This window comes from Lagopus muta, chromosome 4, assembly GCF_023343835.1.
Source record: "Lagopus muta isolate bLagMut1 chromosome 4, bLagMut1 primary, whole genome shotgun sequence".
In the NCBI taxonomy this organism is placed as follows: domain Eukaryota; kingdom Metazoa; phylum Chordata; class Aves; order Galliformes; family Phasianidae; genus Lagopus; species Lagopus muta.
Window position 1 is genome coordinate 10000741 of NC_064436.1, and position 24618 is coordinate 10025358.

General features: G+C 48.4%; 1 protein-coding gene and 1 long non-coding RNA gene across 2 annotated transcripts; one reads left to right on the plus strand and one right to left on the minus strand.

Annotated features, from left to right (window-relative positions):
• Window positions 1-2: 2 nt before the first annotated feature.
• LOC125692471 (uncharacterized) lies at window positions 3-8368 on the minus strand. Its single transcript, XR_007376683.1, has 2 exons — window positions 7427-8368; window positions 3-6841 (listed from the first exon to the last, which is right to left on the minus strand). It is a non-coding gene; the product is annotated as an uncharacterized LOC125692471 (long non-coding RNA).
• Window positions 8369-8539: 171 nt separating this feature from the next.
• On the plus strand, window positions 8540-15354 carry RAB33B (RAB33B, member RAS oncogene family). Its single transcript, XM_048942427.1, has 2 exons — window positions 8540-8839; window positions 12344-15354. Exons 1-2 carry the CDS (start codon window positions 8597-8599, stop codon window positions 12785-12787), a joined length of 687 nt encoding a protein of 228 aa, XP_048798384.1. The 5' UTR covers window positions 8540-8596; the 3' UTR covers window positions 12788-15354.
• The last annotated feature ends 9264 nt before the right edge of the window (window positions 15355-24618 follow it).

Sequence of the window (24618 nt, forward strand, 5' to 3'; positions counted from 1 at the left end):
GCTGACAAAGTATATATATAAAATATCTAACGTATTACTGGATATAGGTTGTTTGGTTTCTTAAAAATTAAAAGCTGCTAAAATTGAAGAGAAAAAAAACAAAAAACAACAGCCCTCGTCCTTACCTACCTACCCATGTTTTTAAACTAATTTATATGAAATCTGGAGGCGCGGAGCCTTCAGAGCAGGTGTGTGGCAGAAATATTACTTTAAATTTGTCTTGTGAGATTACTGTTATCTCAGACAGCGAAAATGCTGTTTTAGCACTGGATTCTTTCACTGAGCACAAAGAGTTGTTGGGGCTTTAGCATCTGACTGATTTTGATACGGGGATGATTCAGTCCATAGGAAGTATGCAATGTGAAATCAGAATAAACAGAGAGAAACCCGCAACATCCGCGGTACGTTGCGGATGCTGGGACATACGGATACCAAGCCGAATTAAGAAACGTAGTGTGTTCAATAAGCTCGTTGCGTCTCTGAAATTCACTGTACACGATCAGTTTGGTGTTCTTGCACCACAGTTTTTAACCGAGGGAACCCAGGGAACCCGTTGAAACGATTTCTCTGAATGAAAGAGGGGAGGCGGGGCGGGGAGAAGAAATGACGTCGCTGGTTAGGAGATGCGCCTGTCCGAATAGGTCGGCCGAGCTTGTTAAAACTGTAATGCAAGAACCAAATAAAATTACGCACTGTGATGTGGCACCAACTAATTAGGAAAGATAGCACGCGTTTTTCACGTAGAGCGAAAGCAAAATGAGAACATACTATGGCTTGACGTTGCCAAGAGGAGAACTCCCGACTACCGTTTTGAGCGATCAAGAGACTAATAGTTTAAAACCTCAGCAGGCCTTGTTCACATTATGCAGAAAAAAAAAAAAAGTGCTGCAGTTTAGATACCTCTGGAACTTTTCCACAGTGTCACAGGTTTGTAATACTTGAAGCCCTACATTTCTAAGAATATATTTCTTGCTCAGTTGTTTCAGGCAAGCCCGAGACTTTGTAACTTTTAAGGGGCCCAAGATTTTTTTTCAATAACAGACCAGCTTCTTATTCCTGCAGTTACAGATGTAATTTCCTTTGTCAAACATAAGGTACCAAATACGATGCAATAAAACGTTTTGAAAAACACTCGTGTGAATATTTAAACCAATCTCTGTTGTACTTTGAAAACGAACGGGTTCCCAGGAGCGCAGCTCAGGGTCGGCTTACTACGCTGTCGGGTTACGCTGATCGCGTCACTGCCGATGGGCGGATGTTGAGTAGAAAGCGCGAACGAATTACGTCAATACTGAATGTCTGGCTAGTCCTATAACGCAGAATGCTTTTCCGCTTGGCTTTTTCGTTCCACCGGTTTTCTGTGGAAGATTATTTTCCGAGTCAAGCTACGTTCAGCGAGTCTACTGTGTTAATATTATAGATACGTCCCCAAATGTTGTTTTTTTAATAGGTTTATCCTAAAGCAGAGCAGAAAATAAGCTACAGCTTACAAAGCGAGTGCCTTCTTTGCTGCAGGAGTTCGGTCAGAGAGTATCCGTCGTGTGGATACGCAGCCTTCCTCTACCACGTAACAGATGTCAGTGATCGATGGTACAGGTCAGAAATCTGGGAAGGTTTCCTGAGGTTTGTAGTTGCGTCAGTTTTTGCTTGCGCGTTTGGCAACCCTTTCTTTTCTCGGTTAGATGGTCCTCTCGTATGTTTGTGGCGTAGTTCACGTTGGAAATATATGTTGTATCGCTGTATTTGTCTATTTAATCCGCCGGGCTTCAGAGGTCTAGAATGCCTGTAGAGCCTCCAATTGCTCTTTAACGTCTAGATCTCGGTCTTTTCTGTGGCCTGAGATACTCGGACTGCATGCCTTCTGCAAGCACCGAAGACGGTTCAGTCTTGCCTACGCGAGCTACGAGCTCTTGGCCTTGCCTCTTTGAGTATGGCTGCTGTTCTCTTGGCTTCTGACGCTTAGCTGGAGGCAGATAAATGCTCGCTTTTTTAAACGGTTCATGACTAGCATCGAGCGATTTTCTTTTTTCCAAATGCGGTTTGGATGCCGCTTATAAACGGGATCGTGTGTTTAACTTGTTCCGCACCTGTTTTTGCATCAAAATAGATGAACTCAAAGCAGGATCGTTATCCTTCATGATGCAAGCGGGAAAGGATATTTGTACGGGCCTTCCAGAAACCTCATCTACATATCCGTTCCGATTCCCCCTGAGACTTCCAAAGGTGTTCATTGTGCTTCAGAAGGGATGCTTTCGGATCAGTTCCTCGTTCCCTTCCGGAAGAGCGGAGATTCGGGCAGGGAAGTAGAGAGTTTCCCTGACCTAGAAGGTTATTTTAATTGGCGTAGGAATTCTTACCGCTTCATCTCCGCACTTCTCAGGTGTGCAGTTGATGGCCAGGGAGGTGCTTATAAGAGTTGGAGACACAGTTATAACCCACCGGAGCGCATCTTTTGTGAAGTAGCAGCACAGCGTCGTGCTGCAGTGAAAACTTCCCTTTCCGTACGGAGATAAATGGCAGATGCCGGTGTTCAGCTGCCAAGGCGGATGAGCTGCAGTTGCAGTCAGAGCCATCTAGAACTGCTTATTAGCGGCAAATTCTGGTTTAGTATTTCACAGCTTCCCCTGAAGCGACATCCTTTTGCCGTTAGTGGAGCCACGGCTGACGTCGCATGACGTGGATATCGGTTTTTGGTCCTTGTTGTTGGGGTTGTTTTTCTTTGGGGGGTGGAGGGGAGGGGTAGGACGGCTGGGACTCGAACCATACGTTTTCCTTAGACAAAACTGCAGCTTGGGTTCACGCATGTTGCATAACTCAACGGGAAATGGACTCAGAATGTACGTAAGTAAAAGAGGCGCTAAGATAGTAGGGAGAGCAGAGCGTTCAGGCACATCGGGATGGTAGGTGTGTACGAACAGACGAAACGTTCTTGGAAGGAGCTACTCCGTAACAAATCTCACGCCTTTGCGTTTACAATGCCTTAAAAGCCTCCGCATCTCCTATGGTTACACTTTTCGGACGAGGTCTTAATGCTAGCGTGACTGCAGGGAGAGGACGTTCCCGGTGTCAGTACAGAATGAAGTCTCACTCGGTTGTTTCCCTAGCGTAAGGAGAAGGTTCTGAGGTTCTCGGGAAGATCGGCAGGGCTAGATGAGGGAGACAATGTTAGCCTAGTCGATCTTTGTGGAGCGTTTGATGAGGCGCGTGTCGTTAGCCTAACAGATCTTCCTTTAGCGTTCGGTTTGTTTTTACAGGTTTGGAGGCGCTCAGCTGTACAGCAGCCCCTGAAAGTTGGTGTAACACCTTACTGTAGTTGTTTTTATTTACCGAAGGGAAACAGCAGCGAGAGTAGGGTGAGATCGCGATCTCGCCGCCACGTGAGCAAGTTCCTACGTACCAAATGGAAGGACTCGGTCTTAGGTTACGCCTTTGAGGGCTTGAGCAGCGGTGCCATCGTTCGCGTAGCGCTAGCACCCCACGTACCACAGCTGCACTTCAGACATTCGTCACTCGTGCTACAACATCTGATAGGGTAATGCAGCTCAGTAGACCTGAGTAAAGAATACTTGTTCTCCTTTTTGCGATCGCTTTAAATGTTTTGTAAGCGTTTTGTGCTAGCAGCTAGCTAGCTTCAAAATCGTTTCCCTCTCTTCCCCCTCTAGGAAATTTGCTCTAAAAATGGGGCACGTACCTGATGGATAAAATACAATAGTTCCTATCGTATGGAAGTGAAAGTTGGGCTCGTCTGGTAACTGAGTACAGCCTGACCTGCTGCTCTGGGATGCTGCGGAGGAATGTGATGCAGATGTAGTCTAATTAGATGGCAGTGTCGGGGAGGAACAGAACGGTCCGTGAGCGTGCTAGCAGCGGGCGCTGTTCCAGGTGGAAGAAGACGGTTGCTGAGGCTGGAAAAGACCGTTGCTTCCAGGAAAGTTCTGGTTAGGAACCGCTCTGGTGGTGGAAGGAGATACTTCCTGGAAATGTAAGCTGCACGTGCCAGTTTCAAAGCCTGTTTCGGGGCAGAGACTTTGTCAGAGCACACAGCCAGCAATGAGAACGGCCAAGAGTAGCTGATACAGCATCTTGGCAAAAGGAGACTGAAGGGAGTTACAAGGAGGCAGCGTAATAGAAATTCTGGTTTAGATTAAGCATCAAAGTAGGGTTTGGTTTGGTTTTTTGTTGCTGGAATGATTACTGAAACTGTAAATAATCTAAATGCAGTCTCCTGTGTCCTGGAAGCTGTACGTGTGTATTACTTCTAGAGCGGTTCCAGCGAAGAATAGCACGTTCACAAAGATTCCAGCTTTGCGCGTCGGTCTCCAGGTAAATCGCGGCAGAAAACCCAGAGCTTGAAGGTTGTCCAATTTACAAGGGACCATAACAACGAAGTATGTCGAGGTAAACGTCACTAGCGAATTCAAAGCATCTTAGAGTAGCTTCCCTAAGATGTTTGTTGTTTTAATTGAAAATGTTGCATCTGCTAATTGTTCATAACAAAAGGTAAAAAGTACTGGGACAAAATATTTCTGCCTGGCACTGCCCATTCAGTATCTACCTCTACTAGTTCTAGCCCGGTTCAGCTACTGCATAACTTTAGCCATTTAGCACATAACGTATGAAAAAGTGTCATTTGCCTTGTGGGTGATCAAATGTATGATGATGGATACGTTCAGTTATAAAATGTAATGCAATAAATCACAAATTTAGCAAAAGTCCTCTTGTTGGTTCAGTGTGGCAGCATATTTATTGCTTCATTGCTGATCCATTCAAAAATCTTAAGTTATCAACTCTGCCGAGTTACTCGCCAATGTACTGGGATCTGCTTTCCCTTCCAGCCTTCCTAACCTGTCGATAATGTTGTACTGTGTTTTTATGCTCTTCTCTGGTGATAGCAGATATCAAAGAAAAAAAAAAAAAAACAAAAACTGGCAGGAAGTCAATCAACGAATAAAAATGCTGAGTTCTGTTTGTGAACGAGTGCCAGCGTTTCCTTGTAGGGTTCAGCGTCCCGCTCCGATACCCAGCAGCCTTGCAGCAAACGATCCCTGGGAGGACAGCAGGCGTTTGGAGTTCCCTTCATTGTCAGCTGGCTGTGACGCAGGCAGCCCCGTCACGCCAATGGGTTGCAAGCGTGGGGGTGTCTCCTAAAATGGAGGAAGGCCAGTAGGGGAAAAGCCAGTAGGGGAAAAGATGTGACTACGTCAGGAGTAAGAATGGAAAAGGACAGCATGGGTGTAGAAATGTCACTCTTTCCCTAAAAGCTGCATCTATATGCATATGGAAAAAGGCCCTCAGTCAGTTTTCTAGTCTACAAAAGACCCCAGGTGGGGATTTGAGCAATGCTTTTATTGTAGGTTTTAAAAAAAAAAAAAAGAAAAAGAAACAGTTTGAGAGGGAAACACCTGCTGTTTTTCTCAGGTCCGGATGGAAGGCAGGGTAGAAAAGTTCAGCAGCCTTCTCTTCCCCATCCAAAAGTCCACAATGCTTTATTCACCCAGGGCATTTCAAACTCTTGCAGCCTCAGTCAGCAGACTAAATACTGTGGCAGTGATGAGTAGAAGTTACAGCTTTTATTTTTATTTTTAGATACGCAAATATTGAAGTAATTTCAGAAATAGCTTTTTATTGATACCTTCGAGTCGGAAACAGGAGTTCGTTGCTGCGAAAGTGGATTTTAGTGGATAACACCCTGGTATAAAACAGCATCCTTTCTTTATTCACGTCCTCAGTAATTTGTTTTCTGTTTTAGAGGTGGAGGGGGGCATTTGCTCCAGGTCGCTGCCTTCCTTGAACTTTAAGCTTTCAAACTTCTATCGCTGGAATGGCACCTCATGACTGGTCTGCCACAGACCAAAAGCACAGCAGATACGAGGAGCCGAACTAGCGTGGCCGTTCACACAAGTACACTTAAATACAAGTGTAAGTATATATTTAACGCAACGATCAGGTGTGACTCTTCATCGGTACCTTTCTATTCCATCAAGTACAAAGGACGTTTCTCCTACTTAGCTGTTACCCTTGTGGAACCTTGCGCGGGTCACGGGCAGCAGCAGATGACAAAACCCCCCTGCTGTCACTCCCCCTGAAAACACTGAAGAGACTAAGCACAAAGAAAAAAAAGCAGACAAATAACACCCTGGTGGAGACGCATCACTTCTGCAATTGCTGTACCATCGTGAAGGAAGGGAAGGAGAGGCGCTTCGCTGGTTTGCAGACCAAGCAGTGAGCCGTACCTCTCTGAATTCTGAGTACTGCTGTCTGCTTCTGAACCCGAGGCAGCTGCTGTGTTGTTGTGCCCTGCAGGTTATGCAAGGGTTACATAAACGCCTTTTATTTGGGAGAGAGCAAGAGGAGTTGCTGATTAATTTGTAAGCGAAGACTGGCACTGCTGTGGTGCGTTGAGCTCTGGTGCTTTACATCATGCTTTTCATGTCTTTTTTTCCTTAGAGGAATCAAATAACGTTTATCATTCTGCATCTTGCTTCACTTGTGGTATCTGTATGAAGTAGGACTGGAAAATTGTTACGCCGTAGAGCTTAGAAAGCAGTCTTAGCTTTGTTGCAGAGTAGCCTCGTTTGCACTTGTAATTTCCACTTTTGCACCCCGATGACCACAAATCCTTCCATTCAGTCTTTCAGGACTTTCTTTCTATCATAGCAGAGGGTGGTTACTGCCTTCACCTACAGATTTTTTTGCCAAAACTGCTCTCCATAGTAGAGTAGCAGCATAGGGCGTCCCGCGAGCCCCCTCCCACGTCTGCCATCTAGTTTTTGCAACAGTTCCAACACAAAGGGCCAGGTCCCTGCCCTTTCATCACTTCTCAGTTCTGCAAAACTCTGAACTGAAATACAGAAGGCAAATTGGGATAGAGAGAACACAATTTTTAGCTCCTGTCACGTTCTGCCTTCAATAAATTATTGGCAGGTACAAAATGCACGCACACCATGCGAATAGCTTGAGCTAATCTAAATTCACCTTTCCTCAAACCCTGAAAGAGAAGGGAAGGGGACGGTGGAGAAAAACCCTCACGTTTCAGATCTGTTAAAAGCGAGGAAGCACAGCACTATGCGCATGGCACTGAATCATTCATCTCAAGACACAGGCCGCTGCTGAATTTTGAGGAACGGGAAAAGACAGACCGAGACTGCCAGAATAAATGCGTATGGGAAGGTGGGAACCGCGTACTCAGCGGGAAGCCTCAAAATTTGGTAGCGTAAGGAGCAACTTAATAAACCAGTGGGAAAATAGAACTTCAGTCTCTTTACCGTTAACCACATCATCAGCTGCATGGCCTCCATTTGTTTTTATTGTTTGCTTTTTCCATATTACATAATCAGTGAATATACAGATACTATAATTATGAAATATACAAGAGAGTTTGGCTAAGCAAGTTACTATAGCAAAAGAGAATAGATCGAGTGCTTACCCACATCCAGGGCTCATCGCAAAACTGCAAAGGAGGAACCTCCAGAAAGAAAACCTTCCCCACTGGTAGCCAGCTCTTAAATGGGTCTGGGAGAGGTGCAGCCAGGCTCCACCCCTTCCAGCAGCACAGCTGAATTGCCTTCACCTGTGCTCCCGTGGCTGATTCTGTGCTCCCTTCAAGTGATCAATGGGAGGTTCAGGCCCTGATGCAGCCGTTCCCATACGCGTCTACATTACTATTATTTGTTTACGTCGTTATTTCTGTGGGTGTATCAAAGTGTTTTCGAGTGCAAGTGTAGTGTAGTTTTTGCTTTCTGATAAGCTTTCATCGGTAGCCTTGCAATGCTGAGCGGTATGGCTGGCACCTTGAAGAGGTCTTTTACCTGTTGGCATCAATAGACTTTTTCCAAGAAAAAAAGCTTTGCTCACCGGGGGGACTTTTTATTCAAGGTATTGATTTAAAGGGGAGCGGGACTACGTCCTTGATAACAGTAAAGACGAAAAACTTTTTCCCGCAGCAATAAGTAACAGCGTCACCCTCTGAGCCCATACTATCAAAGCAAAACCTGCTGAAAATAAAATGCACAACGTGTTCTCGCATCAAACAAAGCGGTGGGGATCGAGGTCTCCAATGTGGATCTCACACATGCGCAGGCACGGTCGGCAGAGCACGGTGCAGGTGGGATTACTTGCTGCCCGGGACTGATTTATTGGAGGCCACAGTCAACGCCGGTAAATATAGAAACTTTGTGGCATTTAGAGGCAAGCGGTACGGCAGATCCGCAGAAATGTTTCTGCGTGTATATATTTATAGGGATGTTTGAAACGACAGTCATTCGGAGGGTCAGCGGCACAGAACTACAGAACGGATTGGCTCGGAACGGCCCATTCCCCTCTACCCCACGTGCCGTAGGCAGGGACGGCTCCCTTCCGAGCGCGCCGCTCGCAGCCGCACCCCGCCCGGCCCCGAGCGCCTGCGGGCCCGGGGCGCCATCCCCCCCGGGGGCACCCCGCCGCAGGGCCGGGCGGCGACCCCGCTCCGCGCAGCTCTCGCGAGACGCGCCCGGGCGGGCGGAGCGAGGCGCCGTGACGCGCCGCGAGGGGAGGGCCGGGCGCTCCGTTGCCCGAGGCGGTCCGCACGGGCCCGCGGGGCGGGCGCGAGGCGGCGGCGATGGCGGCCGAGCTGGAGTCTTCCCTGGAGCTGAGCTTCACGGGCAGCGGCACGGTGCCGGGCGGCGGGCTGCCCCCCGCGCGCTCCCGCATCTTCAAGATCATCGTCATCGGCGACTCCAACGTGGGCAAGACGTGCCTCACCTACCGCTTCTGCGCCGGCCGTTTCCCGCAGCGCACCGAGGCCACCATCGGCGTGGACTTCCGCGAGCGCGCCGTCACCATCGACGGGGAGCGCATCAAGGTAGCGGGCAGCGCGCGGCGCCGTGCCGCGGCGGGGCGGGCCGCCGCCGGAACAAGCCAAGCGCGTCCGTCGGGGAGCGGAGCGCTGCGCTGCGCTGCGCGCGGTCACCGGCCGGGAGGCTCCGAGGGACGTGGGCCGGCGGGCTGCGGCGGCGGTCGGCGGGCGGGCGGGCGGGCGGGAGGGGTGAGCGTCGGGGTCCCTCCCGCCCGTAACGACTCTGCGATTCTGCGGTCCGCTCGCGGGGTCGCGCTGACGGAGCGTTACAAAAACAGCCGGCTGCGCCGTTTGCGGTTCGAACCGCTGGAGCGCTTGGCTGCTGCCAGGCACGTCGTTCCGAGCCAAGCTCCCTCCTACTTCTGCTTGACGGTTTGTTTCCAGGAGCAGATGCTCGTAGCTGTGTGGTAAGAGGGACCGGCAGCAGTCACGGGGCTGTACCGTCAGCTGGTAATTACAGCTGACGGTCAGCTGAAAGCCAGCATCTTTCTTCCTGGTTGAAGACGTTGTGGGAGGCCCGTCGCACCCCTGGACCTCTTCTCTTGTGCTTTTGTCACCCCACGGCCTTGGTAATTGAAAAGGAAATGTCTACGAGAGCCTTTATTCCTCCTTTCCTTTGTGAAACGATTGAATAGCGCTTCTTCAGCTCCCAGCTGACATTTTGCACCCTGGTCCGTTACTGTCCGTAACAAGAGGAGAACCTGTGGACAGAGATCTTCCTGTCGGTGCCGTCTTGCTGCCTGGCATCCTCAGCGGCTCTGGCTGATGCAGAGCAGTGACCGAGAAGAAGCGAGATCCGCAGCGCCGAGGTGCTTCGCTTGGGATATCGTGCCCTGTTGCGATGGAAGCTGCCGTGGCTGGCTTTGCTGCCTTTGAAACGCTGCCCGTCGAATACGTCTGGATTGTGGGTGAGGGAGGTGTCGAACAGGGGAGGACGCTCTTCCGATGCCCAGCTTCCCAGGAGGTTCTGTTTCAGCTGGAAAAGGAATAACCGTCATCTTCGTTGCCGGAACCGAAGCTATTAGGAGGATGCTGCGTGTCATAGAGTCCCCCTTTTTGTTGTTTGCCTCCTCCCTTCTTCCCATCCCCACCTTTCTTGCTCCTGGCATCTCTGCGGCCATGCCTGTCGAACCAGGAAAGAGAGAAGCTGAGAGGAATCCAGTCGCTGCCGTTCTCATCGTGCCCCAAAGGGCCTGCTGAGTAGAGGGATTTGTCCTCTTGCTTCGAAGGAGAGAGTAAGTCGGTGTCTTCCCATTCCCTCTCCTCCCTTCCCCCAGCCAGCTGAATGGTGGCTTCTGTGCTGCTACGGAACAGAGATCACTTCCCTTTCAGCTGGAAAAATGCTGCGTCACTGGCAGTATCGCAAGCACAGTGCATCTCGCCGAGGGTCTCCCACGCGTTTTCTTCCAATTCCAGGGCATGGGTGTATTCGTCTGTAGCTGACGCAGCAGGCTGACGGCTGCATATGAAACACTAATGCCCACATGTGAGGAATAGATTAAATTGTTTTACAAATGTTGCGTGCTACATTCTCCTCTTCCGAGGTTGACCTTAGCGCTGACCATCGATGGCAGTGGTGACATCACTCTTTAGTGAGCTACGTAAGAAGAGCGAAGGATGCAAAGTAAATGCCAAGACGAGAGTCTCCAAATCGGGTTCTGCGCCTCTGAGCCGTCCACAGGCAGTTGCGTTTGGGTTTTTTTCTTTTTTTTTTTTCCCAGCTTGTGCAAGAAAACGTACTTTCTAGCATTCTGTTTCTCTTGAGAGAGAGTGACATTTGGAGGGAGTCCTTGCTCACGAAGTGGCTCTTCTTGGCTGCAGAAAGAGGAGTCAGAAGGCAGGAGGCGGTAGCTGCTTTGACATATTGAAGCGCCGCTCGTGTTTCCGAGGGAACAGGACAGTGCGATTCCGTGTTCGGTTTTTATTAGTTGGAATTGTTCTGTTAAGTCAGATTTGTAAGTGCCGCATCTTAAAGGGCTGCTATAAAACACTTGTTTCCTTCCTCGATGATGGATGGTATTGAAATAATAATGAGACAAGAAACGTAATGTGAATTCATCAGGGTGCATCTCTGAAAAAGATCGTTCTCCTTTGCAGTCAAGCAGATCATTTGACCAGGGGGTCCGAAATGAAATAGTCCCTTCAAGTTCTTCTGGTGAGGCGAAAGAAGAAAGTTCTGAAGTGTAAAACTGTCACCGGTGGGAAAACCAATTGGAGAGGGCACGTTTGGGATCAGATAGCTGCATGTAGATAAAACGTAGGAGAAATGATGGGTGCAGTTGAACTTATGAAGTTATGAACTTATGAAGTTATGAAAGATTCATAAAGCTTTAATTGAATTTCCTCTTTTGTCCCCAAGGCAGGCAATAAACTTGCGGGCGGATCTGCGATTCCCTGAAGCCTGACCAAGTTCTGCTTCTGGGCGAGGCAGAGAGAGCAGTGCCCTCAGCCTCCGCAGCCGCCTGTGGAAACCAGCCGCCGGTCTGTGTTAGCTTTGGTCCATGCATTGGGAAGGCTAGATGCAGCGATCCCCGAGCGTCACGTCCTCTGACGATAAGCCGGGGTCTCCCAGCTGTAAGCTGGGTTCTTTTTTTTTCTCTCAAATTTGTTATATTTCAATTTAAAGTTGCAGTTGTTGTTTTTTTTTTTCCACGAGTCTCCCGACTATACAGCGTTCCGTAAGGGCATCGAACCAGCATTCTCTCTCGGCTCGGTGGGTGAGGGCATCTTCTTTCAAGCAAAGTGACTGTATGGAATCTAGTGGCTCGGGCTGTCTCGGCAGGTGACGGAGATGAAGAAATTGGGCTATAAACAGAGCACAGCAAAAGGAGTATTTGCTCTGCGGAGAGATGAATTGCAGCTGCCATTTGCCTTCGGTCAGAGGCTAGGATGCCTCGCTTTGGTTTTCTTCACGATGTCACTGACTCCTTTAGAAGCACTGTGTGCATTTTTCTCGGCCCGTGGATCAGAAGCTGTAAATAACTGGACCGGAGTACAGAGGCCGAGCTGTCGTTTCGTGCAGTTTATTTTGCTGTAGCTGTTTGTGCAGGGTTGCTGGTGTTCCTTTTAGGGACTCTGCCCCAGTAGGCCGTTACCTTAATGCTGAGAGCAGCGCTTCGGGGAAGACGCTGTCGTATTTGGCAGGAAAAAATCCTGTCAGCTGAGATTTTTTTTTTCTTAGAAAAGCTTCAGTGGCAGGATTTTCGTATTGCTTTGTGTAAAGATCTTGCAACGCGCCGCTTTCAGTAAACCGTCCGAAATGCCTCTTAGTTATGAAGTCGCCTCGCGATTTCTTCGTAGCTTCAATTGTGAGCAGACCGTTGTGGAAGCAACCATTTCTGAAAAGTCTGCAAAAGCAGTTGTTTTGTTTGGTACAAACTGTGCGGCGTCATCGGTTCCAAAGAGCGATTTGCTGCCATCGCCCGACTTTCTTAGCTGTAGGTAACGCGTGTTATTTTCCGAATGCGAGCCGTAAAACATTTTCCTCTCTGTTTACCCTTGTGTTTTCAGATCCAGCTATGGGATACGGCGGGCCAGGAGCGCTTCAGGAAGAGTATGGTGCAGCACTATTACAGGAACGTCCACGCGGTCGTGTTTGTGTACGATATGACCAACATGGCCAGCTTTCACAGTCTGCCCTCGTGGATAGAGGAATGCAAACAACACCTCCTTGCCAGCGATATACCACGGATTCTTGTTGGCAATAAATGTGACCTGCGAAATGCTATTCAGGTACCCACGGACTTGGCCCAGAAGTTTGCCGATACGCACAGCATGCCGTTATTCGAAACCTCTGCCAAAAACCCCAATGACAATGACCACGTGGAGGCCATATTTATGACGCTGGCTCACAAGCTTAAAAGTCACAAGCCATTAATGCTAAGTCAACCCCCAGATCGCGATCAAATACACATAAAGCCCGAACCGAAACCCGCCGTGACCTGCTGGTGCTAAGTGTCACTATTTGTTGCTGCCTCCTCGTGCCCTGTGCGAACGCTCCCAGGTTACGATCTCGACGTAGATCAGGGGTTTGGTAGCAATTATAGCAAATCCCTGTGGCACTTTACTGTGTCGTTTGGTTTTTTTTCTGGTGTAGATGTGCCCCTCTCATTTTCTTGCGCTTCCTTATTCCACTTTCTGAATTACTGAAGTTCCACTATAAATATGCAGGAAAGTAACCTTTCGGATGAAGTGTTAACAAAGCAAGTCTTGTCAAGCTCTGGCTCTCCGAGATCGTTTTTGTCACTCGTGGCAGAGCAAAAGTAGTAAAACGGAGTTAAACAAAGTAGTAAGAGGGTTTACTGATGTGTTCGGTTGCTGCCTGCGTTGGGATAACGTAGGAGGAGAAGCGTTTCGGGACGGCCAGGTAGCTCGAGCAGATCAGCAGGTGGCGAGGTTTGTGACGTGCAAAGGAGTATCGGACGCCTGCTAGCAAACTGAGAAGCGAGGCCCTGTTCTTCCTCTTTAAGTAAACATTTTAAAAGCAGACTGGACCATCAGACTAAGGTAGAGCCGTCGGTGCAGGCCTTTGTGACCTGACTAAGACTTAAATCTTCAATGAGGATTGGCTTGTAAATGTGCCGTCTTTGAGTCGAACGAGCCGGGGTAAGTGTAAGCACTTGCAATTGAAATAAAAATAGGTGTGCATTTATCCAAGGCGTACTGGGGTTTTGCAAGACGCAGCTTTTAGAGGATGCTCCTGCTGATAAATGCTTTTAAAATATCTTGGAGAAGACAGCTTTTTGCAAGGCAACGTGGTCACTTGCTTTAGGGACGAGGACGCTTAGGACAGGCCCTTCCTTCGGGTGCCCCTTTCGATGCTCAAAGTCGTGCCTTGTGTATTGGAAACTTTGAGGCCGCCGTACTGCGAGGAGCCGTGCTGCTCTGCGCTAGCGCGGACGAAGGCTGCTGCAGGTCGGTTTGCATCCTGATAAAAACACCCTCAGCCATTCACAGCGTAGGGAATATCGCATTTTCTTTAACTCGTTTTGAAGGCAAAAATTAGCTCTTGAATTACAGAGAAAAAAGTGCCACGTAGATGACGTGTTACAAATGTTGGTTACAGCACGCCTGTGTCCAGGCTGTAAGCCGTGCCTGCCTGGCATTGCGAGTCAGGAATTCCTCTTCTAGAACCGTCTTCTTCCACGTTCCCCTCGTTGCCACCATTTGCTCTGTTCTTTGAAGGTCACAGTTCATGACAAAGGTGGTGCTGTGGTGCTTGGTTGCTTATGGTTACATCAAGGGAAATGTAATCCTTAGATTTCAGTGTACGACTCCGTATGCCACGGTCAGACAATATTTTCCCACTTGTTTTTTTTTAAAGCAATGTAATGTCAAATGGAGGTGTTTGATTTGCAGTGTGAAACGCGTCGTGTGGGCTGGAAATAGGAAGGCCAGGTCAGAAGCTGCCAGCCCAGCGATGGCTAGAAACAAAGTACTGAAACAAAGTAGCTCATATGTTGTGAGCTATGGAAATTGTGTCACTGAAGTGCAAGTTACACCCATAAAAGGGAAAATGTGTCCACTCTTTTCTAGATTTAGGAAAGCATTGCATTTGGCCTGTTATGCTTAGGGTGTTTAATAAGTGTCTACGCAGATAATATTATTCCTGTCCAAATGAAGCTGCTACGGTTCTGACTGCAATGTTGTTAATGCAGCGTGTGTTCAAGGGAACTTCAGTGTTTGCTCTGATCCTTAGGCGACCGGGCTTACGGTGCTCTTTGAGCAGCGATCAGCTTGTGAAAGTAGCGTCCTTAATGGTTTGGTTTTTTGTTGTTTTTTTGTTTTATTTTTAACAAGGAGCAACCTGAAATTTATACATGTAGCACTATGAATGAACCATTTATTTTTCACTCACGTCCTGAATGCTTTTTTTCCAAAGGATCCGCCTTAACTGGAATGTTAGTATCTGAACTTGTGTGTTAGTAAGCGCGTCAGCAAACACTCTTTTGTTGTCGTTGTCTTTTGTGTTTGCATTGATGTGAGCGAAGCAGATCGCACAGAATGAAGCGTTCCGAAGTCAGGCTGGGGTCTGAGGTAAGGCAGCCATGGAGATACAGCGCCGATGGGAAAGGGGACGTCGGACATCTGCAGATCTGTTGCGCTCTGAGGCGTTGGCAACCTGTACATAAGGGTTCCCACGCCGTTCAGAAGGCGTGGAAACAAACGATGCTTTCAGTATGTAATCTTGTCTTGAGCACACAGCATGTTTTAATGGTTCTGCCTTGAAGATAATGTGAGCATTCGGGCTTCGGTGCGCTTCCTGGCTGTCAGTCGTAGCGTTCTACCTACAGAATCGATGTGAACAGCACTGAACACTTTGTATGTGTATTTTCACCTTACCTGACTGTAACGTTGCATTATTTTGTATGTGTTGGGGAAGGCTAAGACACAGTGCCAGAAACTTAACAGCTGGCTTTGCCGCAGACTATTTTCACTTGTTTTCAGTAAAACGGTGATAACATTTCTCTTATTAAAATCCATAATAAACTGTGATAAAGGGAGGAAAATGAGTCTGTGTTTTTTTCTGACAACACATCCTGGTATTTGCTTTGCCGTCAGCGCTGTGTGATTTCTGCAAGCACCTAAAGAAGCCCCCTGACCGTTCGTAGCACGTTCAGGTCGTGCGGGAGGTTTCCAGGAGCATGGCAGGCAATGAACATTTCAAGCCGGCAGCTACAAGGGCAGCTACAAGGCCTTCAATGTACGTCGGTGTCCTCGGGGCATCTCTGTCACACTCGCAGTCCTACCTCACGTGCAGAAAGGAAAGCCCTTACCCTGCCACACGGCTGGGGCTCAGCAGACAGTCTCGCTGGCTGTTTGAAAAAAGAAGTCCTGGAGTCTCTCTTCTTCATAATGCTCTCACAAAAGGAACGCTGTTTGGAGCTTGAAGGGGGGATTCATAGAAAGGGGTTTTTTTTTGTTTTTGTTTTTTTTTTGTCAGTTTGCTCTGCAAGTCCAAATGAAAGCATTCATACAGCTGAACAGAGTCATTGGTGAGGCCTATAAAGCCACATTGATAGGGAAAGAATTGCTGCTGGCTTTCCCCACCCGTTTGGATTCACTGAGCTCCACGCAGCCACCCGGCCACAAAGTTGGAATCGGAGAGGCTGACGTGTGCCCAGGCCGTGCTGGAGGCGGCTCCTTGTAGCGCAGCAGGGTGTTGACACGGCCCAGAGAAGGGCCTATGAGAGCTGCAGAAAGGAAAAGGGAAAAGGGAAAAGGGAAAAGGGGGGGGGGGGGGATGGAAGGGGATAAAAATTTACCATGCTTGTCTTCCTCTGGAGTTAGTTCATTTCCCTAACAGAATCTGCTCCGTGTATTTTATCCTTGTTTATTCTTAGTGGATTTGTGATTTGAAAATACATTCCTGAAGATGTGTATGATTTCTGACATTTCTTTCAAGCCTTCAGTATTTGAATGAGCATCTTCCAGCTTGAGGAACTGCATTTTGCCTGCTTAAATTCCCCACATGATTTCAATTAGATAAATTCTTCTGCTTTTTCTGTACTGAAATCATTCTGCAGCCTTGCTGCTGCTCAGTGGGGATCTCGCCGTAGAGGTGCTCGCAATGATCCCTGCACGCCAGACATGATATCCGAAACGAGCTGAGTTTTCTGCTGGTTTAAAATCGTTTAGGAGAAGTTTTATGCTGGCTTAGAATTATTTTCGGCCGCCCGCAAGTGCTCCCATTTAAAGGCACCTCCCTTACAGTGTGTTACTGGAACCCCTGCAGAGAAAGCAGACCTTGCACACTCAAAGCATTTCTGGGGACTCCTCGAGGAGACCGTCCTTAAATCGTAGGCACGTTGCCATATAGGAGTCACCCCACGGACAGAACTGAGGGCAAGGTTTAGAAGATAGTTCTCGGGTACATAAAAGCTCCGGAGCTAAGGGCAGCGGCAGGCACGTGGCAGAGGACCATTCCCCCTGTGCTTTTGGAAATGCTGCTCTTATAGCATGATGGAGTCCTCAGGTGTGAATGGAAAGGCTCTAAACTAAGAACTACAAAAAGCACCTTCAGCTCCTTTAAATGATAGGGTTTCTGGCCGGCAGTTCTTCAGTTCCGAGCAGTTACATGCATGTTTTGTGTTTTGCTTACAGTAAACTTGCAGCGAGGAGAATTTGTTTTCACTCTGAAGGCTCACATTCGGTCCTTGCCAGCACAGCGCACAAAAACACAGCGAAATATTCAAAGTAAGTTGGTCATATCCATTTTACACCCGACAAACTGAACAAAGGCTAGCTAATTGCCATGTCATTGTAGCATCTGTGTAAGCGTTCATTGTCCCCGTGGTCCCAGACTAGTCAGGTTTATACTTTGTTTCATAAGTGCATATAAAAGTGCATACATATGTTTAAAAAAAAAACAGCTAAGGAAGCCTTTTGTTAGGCTACGCAGGCTTCTGCCATCTATTGAGACCGGATGGGTCAGTCTGCACACGAACCTGGAGCGAGATCGGGGTTTGCTGTGTTATGGAGGCTTATTTTCAGGGAGGGAGCTACGTGACAGAGCCGTGTGGGGCAGCGTCACCCATGCAGTCTGAAGGTTATTGTTTGCTCCCACAAACGGTCACTCGGTATCTTCACACTGGCCTGTTCAGCAGCTGGTTCATCTTTTTCGTAATGAAAGGGAGAAATGTCCTGTGAATTGGATGAACTGCTTGCCTGAGGAGGAACTAACCGACTGTCATTGAGAGCTGAGAGAGCAGAAGCGAGCGAAGGGCTCGGCAGAACAGTCGCATTATTTTCCTGCCCATGTTCAGTGTCAATCCGGTCGGGTCGGTGATCGGTGTCACCAGTCACATTTTTTAGTGGGATCCCAAATGACAGGCACAGCACCACTCTTTCCACACGCCCCACTTGTTGTTTTACAGACACTTTGTGGCCTGCTGGCAGCACGCACCGGCCCTAAGCCCATTTAAGTAGCTCTGCAAAGGTTTTCCTGCCTGATCCATAAGTGTCGTCGAGCAGCTTTATTCTCTGCAGTGCCACCAACGCAGGCAGAGACAAGTGGGGATGGCCGCAGCGTCTCCGCTGTCCGCTGCTGCCAAGAGGCTGCCTCGGGAACACAGGCGGTGTCTTAGAAACCGGAGCTGTGCTCCGGATGCTCTGATTCACGAGGGAGCGGGCTGGTATGTCATAGAGAGGCATGGAAAATAAGGGAGGTGTACCTCAAAAGCACCAAGGGTTGTCATCGCGGTGCCCGGATGAAAGCTTGTACAGAATTTAAGTGTGATAACTGTCATGACAGCAGAAAGCACTGTGATAAGACTAGATGGTTTTTCCTGATTTGTCGTGGCATCCCCGAGGGTAAGCAGGCACTTCAGTTCTCAGCTTTGCACTTTATTTGAATGCTATCCACCTGAAAATGGAGCCTGCAGCGTTCAGAATAGAATCCTGACAGCACGCTCCTTGAGCTGTGTGCATAGCAATGAGAAATGGATTTGCCAGTGCCATTTGTCGTCTGCGTGCGTGTCTGTGATAAAGCGCCTTCACTTGAGAAGACATCGGAGCACCGGAAGACAGTCAGAGAGATGGCGAGTGTTGTACAAAAGTAGATGACAAGGAACACTAATACGCATGGTGTGTTACGCATGTATTTTTGTGAATGGCAGTTAGAGATTTCAAACAAAATCCAATAACCTCTAATTGTGCACAGGAGCGCCCTATATCTTTCACCTGCCCCCAGGCCACGGCTCCAGCGTTCATCTGCAGCCTCGCACCATTCATCCTAAGTGTGCTAGCACCCCCTTCACAGCACAGGGACATGCATGGTCACCTTGTGCCCAGGGACGATCACTGAGCCAGGCCTAAGCATTCCACGATCTCTGTCAGCACCCTGTCAGCCCTAACGAGGCCCTCCTGTGCTGACAACGCAACGACTCGCAGGTGCAGTGAGGGCCCGGCTGCCCAGGCACAGGTGCACCTGGTTAGAAGCCCTGGGCAGGGCCCGCCCCACAGCCCTTTAAAAACCCCTTTGGAGGCTGCTGGGAGCCACACAGGATTTCCTGCTGCTCCTTGGTGTGGTGGGTGAGTGCTGGGTTCTCTGTCTGCTTGCAGTGGGGGACTTTTGCAGGATTCCTGCTGGGCTTTCCTTACTTTGTGGGTAAGTGGGGTACTGTTTTCCGGTTCTTATTTTGGTTCTGTTTTTTTTTCTTTTCAGGAGTTTGCACTGGATTGCTGCTGGATATCCTGAGGTGAAGCACATTCCTGCTACATGTGAGGGCCACAAGCCCTTCTGTTTGCACCAAGAGGAGTGTGAACAGCATGAAGCATGGCGCAACTGTGGGTGAGAAGCATAGTGAGAGGCTGCTTTAGTGTTGTTTTCTTTTTAAGCTGCTTGTTCTTCACTCTAAGATTTTTGTTTTTGTGCTCTTTTTCAGGGCGAGGGCTGCAGCGGAGCCCCTTGCAGTGAGGATCAGAGCAAACCTGCAAGCAGCTACAGTAGTAGTAAGGTCGTGGGGGTTGTGAGAGCAGGGGGCTCAGGGATGTGCTCTCCATCCCTTTGCAGAGGGTCTGCAGCTGGGGATTGAAAAGCTCAGGGGGCTCCCAGGGCTCCCTGTCTGCCCTGAGGAGGCTGCTGGGCTCTTACCCTGCTTTATGGCTCTATTGCAGGGATGATGGTGAGTTGCCTCTGATTCTCAGGTTTAGTGGTGAGTTGCTGTTCAGCTCCCACCTCTCTACTTGGGGGTATTGGAGTAGGGTTGTTTTTCCTCTCCCTGAGGCCTAATGTAGCTCTGTATTAGGGCTGTGAAAGTGATCTGGGCAATGGATCACCTATTGTACGAGGGTGGGCTGTGGGAGTTGAGGCTGTTACTTCTGGAGAAGGCTTCAGAAAGTTAAGAGAGCAGCTTTTAAGAGATAGAGGGGAGGGCAGAGCGTTCTGCAGGGTCTGTTTTGGCAGAACAAGTGAATTTCTAACATTGTAAAAGGCCAATAAGGTATTCTGGGCTCCAGTATAAGAGGAGTAGAGGCAGGGAGGGGTTTGCTTCACTTTGCTCTTGTGAGGCCCTATTTTCAATTCTGTATCCAGGTCTGTGGATGTGGAGGATGTGGAGCTGTGAAGATGAAGGTGGGGCCGGAGCGACTCTGGTATGAAAACGGGGTGAAGGAGCTGGGCTACTTTGGGGGAAGAGAAGGTAGCAAGGAGACCTAATTGCAGCCTTTTACTTTTCAAAGGGGTTTACAATAAGGAGGGGAATCAATTTTTTTACTTGAGTAGACAGAGATAGCTCAAATAGTTTTGAGCTCAAGGGTTAGTTTGGCCATCAGGGGGAGCTCTTCAGCGCTGAGGCACAGGAACAGGCTGCGGAATAGCAGGATGATGGACAATGTGGCTTAGTATCAGGTGGGTAGGTTGGATCTCCACTCTCCTTGGAGTCCTTTGCAATCTAGGGTATTTTATTCTACGGTTTTCTCCTTGAAGGGAGGTCATATCATGAGAAGGACTTTGCTGCAGGGGAGCACAAGGCCCAGAGAGTCTGTATGGGGCTTTAAGTGACCTCGTTTAAATGTAAGTGTGTCTGTGTACGCACAGTGCAGGGGCAGAGGGTACATGATTTTTAAGGGTGTCTTAACATAACCAATTCTATTTATCTTCCTACAGGTCCAGGGCTGGAGGGAGGAGTAGTGCGGTGTGAAGCCATAGGAGGCCTTACAGATGGAGGTGAGCTGTGCCTGTGTGCAGACTGCAAGCGCCACCCCTGGCCCAGGTTGGAGAGCGGAATTACCTCTGTCCTTCCCCGTCTCCTAGATTGCGTGTCTGTGTTTGGTGTTTGTTTTCCGAGCCCCTCCTGCTTGCCGCACTGGGGGTGAGAGAACGGGGCACGGCTTTTGTCCTCCCGCTCATCCTTCCGGTGCCGGCGTGAAGCAGTACAGGGGGCAGCTGGAAGGAGACGAACGCGTGAGAAATTGCTTTGTTTCACTTGATCTTGTTTTTTCTTTCTTTGTCAGGCGAGGGCCGCAACGGGGAGGAAGCGCCGTCCTCCGTCGGGAGGGCGCGTTTCCTGCCCCGGCAGCGTGCGGCGGAGGATCCTCGGAGGAAAGGAGCTGATGCAGGGAGTCGCACGAGGAGCGCTGCTCGTACAGCCCTCCTGGTGGGAATCGCTGGTTCCGACGTTCCCCGGCGTCTTCCTTTGCAGGTCCCGGTGCGGTCGATGCCGGAAGCTGCAGCGACGAAGCAGGACCGCGCAGGTTGAAGCGACCGCCGATGGAGCGGGCTGACCCCCTCCTTCCTGCGGTGAGCGTGCCTGGTGTTGGTGGTTTTTGGGACGTGACAGAACGTGGACCTTTCCCGGGTCTATCGAGCAGCATCGACTCAGTTTTGTTGGTTTCCTTTCAGCTTCTGGCAGCGTTAGCGGTACCTGCGATGGGTTTTGGCAGGACTGTGTGCCGCGTCTGTCCTCTCACCGGGAGTCTGGATTGCCCGGTAAGTGCGTACGATTATTTTGTTGTACTGGGTTTGTTTTTCGGGTGTTTGAGTTACTGGTTTTGCAGTAAGGCTGATGTTGGTTAGTCAGATCCATCTCCTCGTCTGAGGAAATGGCTTGCCGTCTTTGGAAGCGAGTCTTGGCTGAAGCTGTTATTGTTGTGAACTCTGCTTTAAGGATGAGGTTGGGTGCTTATATGCACAGTAGTGGTTTCTTTTCGTTTTTTAAGCTTTCTTGCCTCTGTGTCTTTGAAGTAGATGGTTATGGCTTTTTCTTTTTTTAATTGAGTGAGGTAATGGCTGTGCTTGGTTTGATAGAAGTGCTGTTGATGGTATAAGAATTAGTCGCTATGATTTTAGGGGCTTGTGTCTGCTGTTGACTTTAAGTTTAACAGTTTGAGGTTACTTGGTTTAGCATTGGGTGATGTGATTTTTATGTTGTTTTCCTGGGGCTCTAGGCTGTGGTTGGCAGAACCCTTTCAGGAAGTGTTTTGTCTGGTGTTCCTTGAAGTTGTAGTTTAGTTATGTTTGGCATTGGACTAAATGAGTTTACTTGTTATTTTTAGTGGAGCCTTGTTTGAGTTGTTTTGCGGTGTTAGTTTTTTTTTTAATGGAGTTCCTTGTTGTAGATTAGTTATGTTTGGTATTGGAGTAAGTGAATTGATTTAGATAATTATAGTAGAGTCTTGCTTGATAATTTTTTCTTATGGAGTTGCTTAATGGTGTAGCTTGATGTTTGGCATTGGTGAATTGTTTAGGGTATTTTTTAGTGGAGTTTTGCTTACGTTGTGCTTTTTTAATGGATTTTCTTGTAACTTGGTTATGTTTGGTTTTTGCACTGAGTAGTGTGTTTTTTTTTATGGAGTTACTTGTAGATTTAATGTTTTTTTTGGCTTGGTTGTTTTGGACTTGGTGAATGGTTTTGTGTATTTTTAAGTAGAGAGTTGCTTAAGTTGCTGTGTTTTTTATGGATTTCCTTGTTGTAACTTGGTTATGTTTGGTTTTGCACTAAGTGAATAGTGTGATTTTTTTTTTTTTCTGTTTTATGGAGTTACTTGTAGATTTTAATTTGGCTTTTTTGGTTTGTTTGTTTTGGAGTTGGTGATTTGTTTTTTTCTTTAGTAGTCTTTGATTTTTATTTGTGTTTTTTGAAGCTTGTTTGGCATATCACTAAGTGCAGTGATTTGGGTGTTTTTTCCTGGTCGGTTTTGTTTGGTTTTGGGGGGGGGGGGGTGTTTGTTTGAATTTTTTGAATGCTAGAGCATGAAATTTGCACTATCTCTAAAGAGATATATTTTTTTTATTTTTGGAGGGGGGGTGGGTTCTGCTGTCTGTTTTTCGAGCGCCCCCGTGGCGGCAGGGGCTGAGGAGCCCCTCCCGCTCTCCCGCCCTCCCCTATCTCCCTCCCGCCCTCCCCTATCTCCCTCCCATCCTCCCTGCCCCTTTGGGGCTGAAGAGGCCCCAAGGGGCCCCGTGCCCTCCCCTATCTCCCTGCCACCCCTCTGGGGCCAAGTAGGCCCTGCTGCCCCCCTGCCCCTTTGGGGGGGTACTAAGATGGGCATTCCCCTTAGCTTTGGGGAATGCCCTGGTTCTGGGGGACTTGCTGGGGTGACTGAGTGTATGTAGCTGGGTTCTTGGAGTGGGCCCTGGTAGTGTACACTGTGGTCCAGAGGTGGTCTTTGTCGCAGGCTCATAGAGAGGAGGCAGGACTTGAATAAACTGGGGTCTGTGCTTTGCTGAAGAGCAGATAGGTGCCTTGGAAAAAATCTTTGCTGGTGTGGATGGCTGTGAAATCCTCCTGCAGCAGGCAGCTGAGTGTTCCTCCTGGATGCACGATGAGTATTCTGCAACAACAAGCATCTTCACATTAAAGTCACTGGGATCAATAGAACATAAGGCTTTTCCCACATGGATTGCTTAGCCAGAGGTGCTTGTTCCCTGCTCTGAGGATTCTGCTGTGGTAATCCATGCTACTTGCTAGAATGAGGAGAGATGTTAATTTTGAAGTGGAAACAGAGGTCAGCTGTTAAGCTTAGAGGAGCAATAGCGTTAATGTGGGCTTACCATCTCAAAGAATAGCGTTGATGCGGGCTTAGCATCTCAAACAGTTGGTATTTCTAGGTTGGAGCCACAATGTTAGCTACATTGTGATACCCCACTGGCAGCCAGGCTGTTTGACTAAAGTGCTACCTCAAGTTGCTCGGGTACTCGAATCCCAAAATGACAACTTAACTGCAGCTAACTTCTCAGAGGGGCTCCCCAATTAACTATGATAGCTGAAGCCACGGCTACAACTGCAGGGAATAGCCCTGCTAAGCTGGACTTGGGCTGCAAAAGCAAAAATGAATGTCTTGTAAATCCTAACTGTGTGGGAATGCCACTGGCTGTAGGGACCTTACCTCTTACACAGGGATCCCAGGAGGCGAAGAGCTCAGTGTTGGCAGTTCTGACGCTGGAGGTGGCTTGGTGGCAGTTTGCTGTCCTTGGATTCCTGGTGAAGCCGGCTCAGTACATATGGCAGGGCATCGAGTAGTGCTTCAGAAGTGGAGGAAGCTGGCTGCTTGGTTGTTCTCTGCTTGTTTTTCTTTTTTGGAGAAATACTCCAAGTCCTGCAAACACAAAGGAAAAAAGCAAAACAAATGCTTCTCAGATTGCCTACCTTCTACTAACAGATATGTACCAGATGATGTGTACTAAAATGTAGGTGCAAATAGGTGGCACAAATAGCAATGAAGGAAAAGGAAACCAAGTCTTGCTGCTGGAACTGCTCTATGTAACTTACTTTCCTGTGGGCTTGCAGGTAAACTTCATTGTATTTGTGGATGACAGCGAAGAGATGCTGCTAAGTTATCTTAAAACTTACAGGGAAGGAAAACTGCTCTTGCTAAGCAACACACCTTAAATGGATTCTTGTGACTGCGTAACTTGTTTTCCAGACAGCTGTTGAAGAGACTGCTCACTAGCATAAGACAGGTCCGAAGGAGCTGTTGCAGGTGACAAAAAAAGGTGCTTATATGTCAAGAGGTGTATGCAAAAGGATTGCCATTCACCCTCACAAAATGAACTCTGACACTGCTATATTTTGTGCTCCCTTGAACTCAATTATCAGAAAGAAATGAGGTGGCTGCATTGAAAGATGCTTGCTATTAAATAGCAATTGGTGGGAGCAGCCCAAGTGTGTGTGTGGCAGCAAGAATTGCTAAACCTCTAAGAGAAGATGGAGATAGGAAGCAGCGAATGCATCCAGTCAGCGAATGGCTTGATACTTCTGTTCTTTGTGCAGCTGCTGCTGTATTACATTACATAGATTAATATTGTAATTCAGTACTTCTTCCCTTGCAAATTACTTCTTGCA

Coding starts and splice junctions, on each gene's coding strand:
- RAB33B (XM_048942427.1), top strand. CDS start 8,597: ATGGCGGCCGAGCTGGAGTCTTCCCTGGAGCTGAGCTTCACGGGCAGC. Junction 8,840..12,343: donor TCGACGGGGAGCGCATCAAG/GTAGCGGGCAGC, acceptor TTGTGTTTTCAG/ATCCAGCTATGGGATACGGC.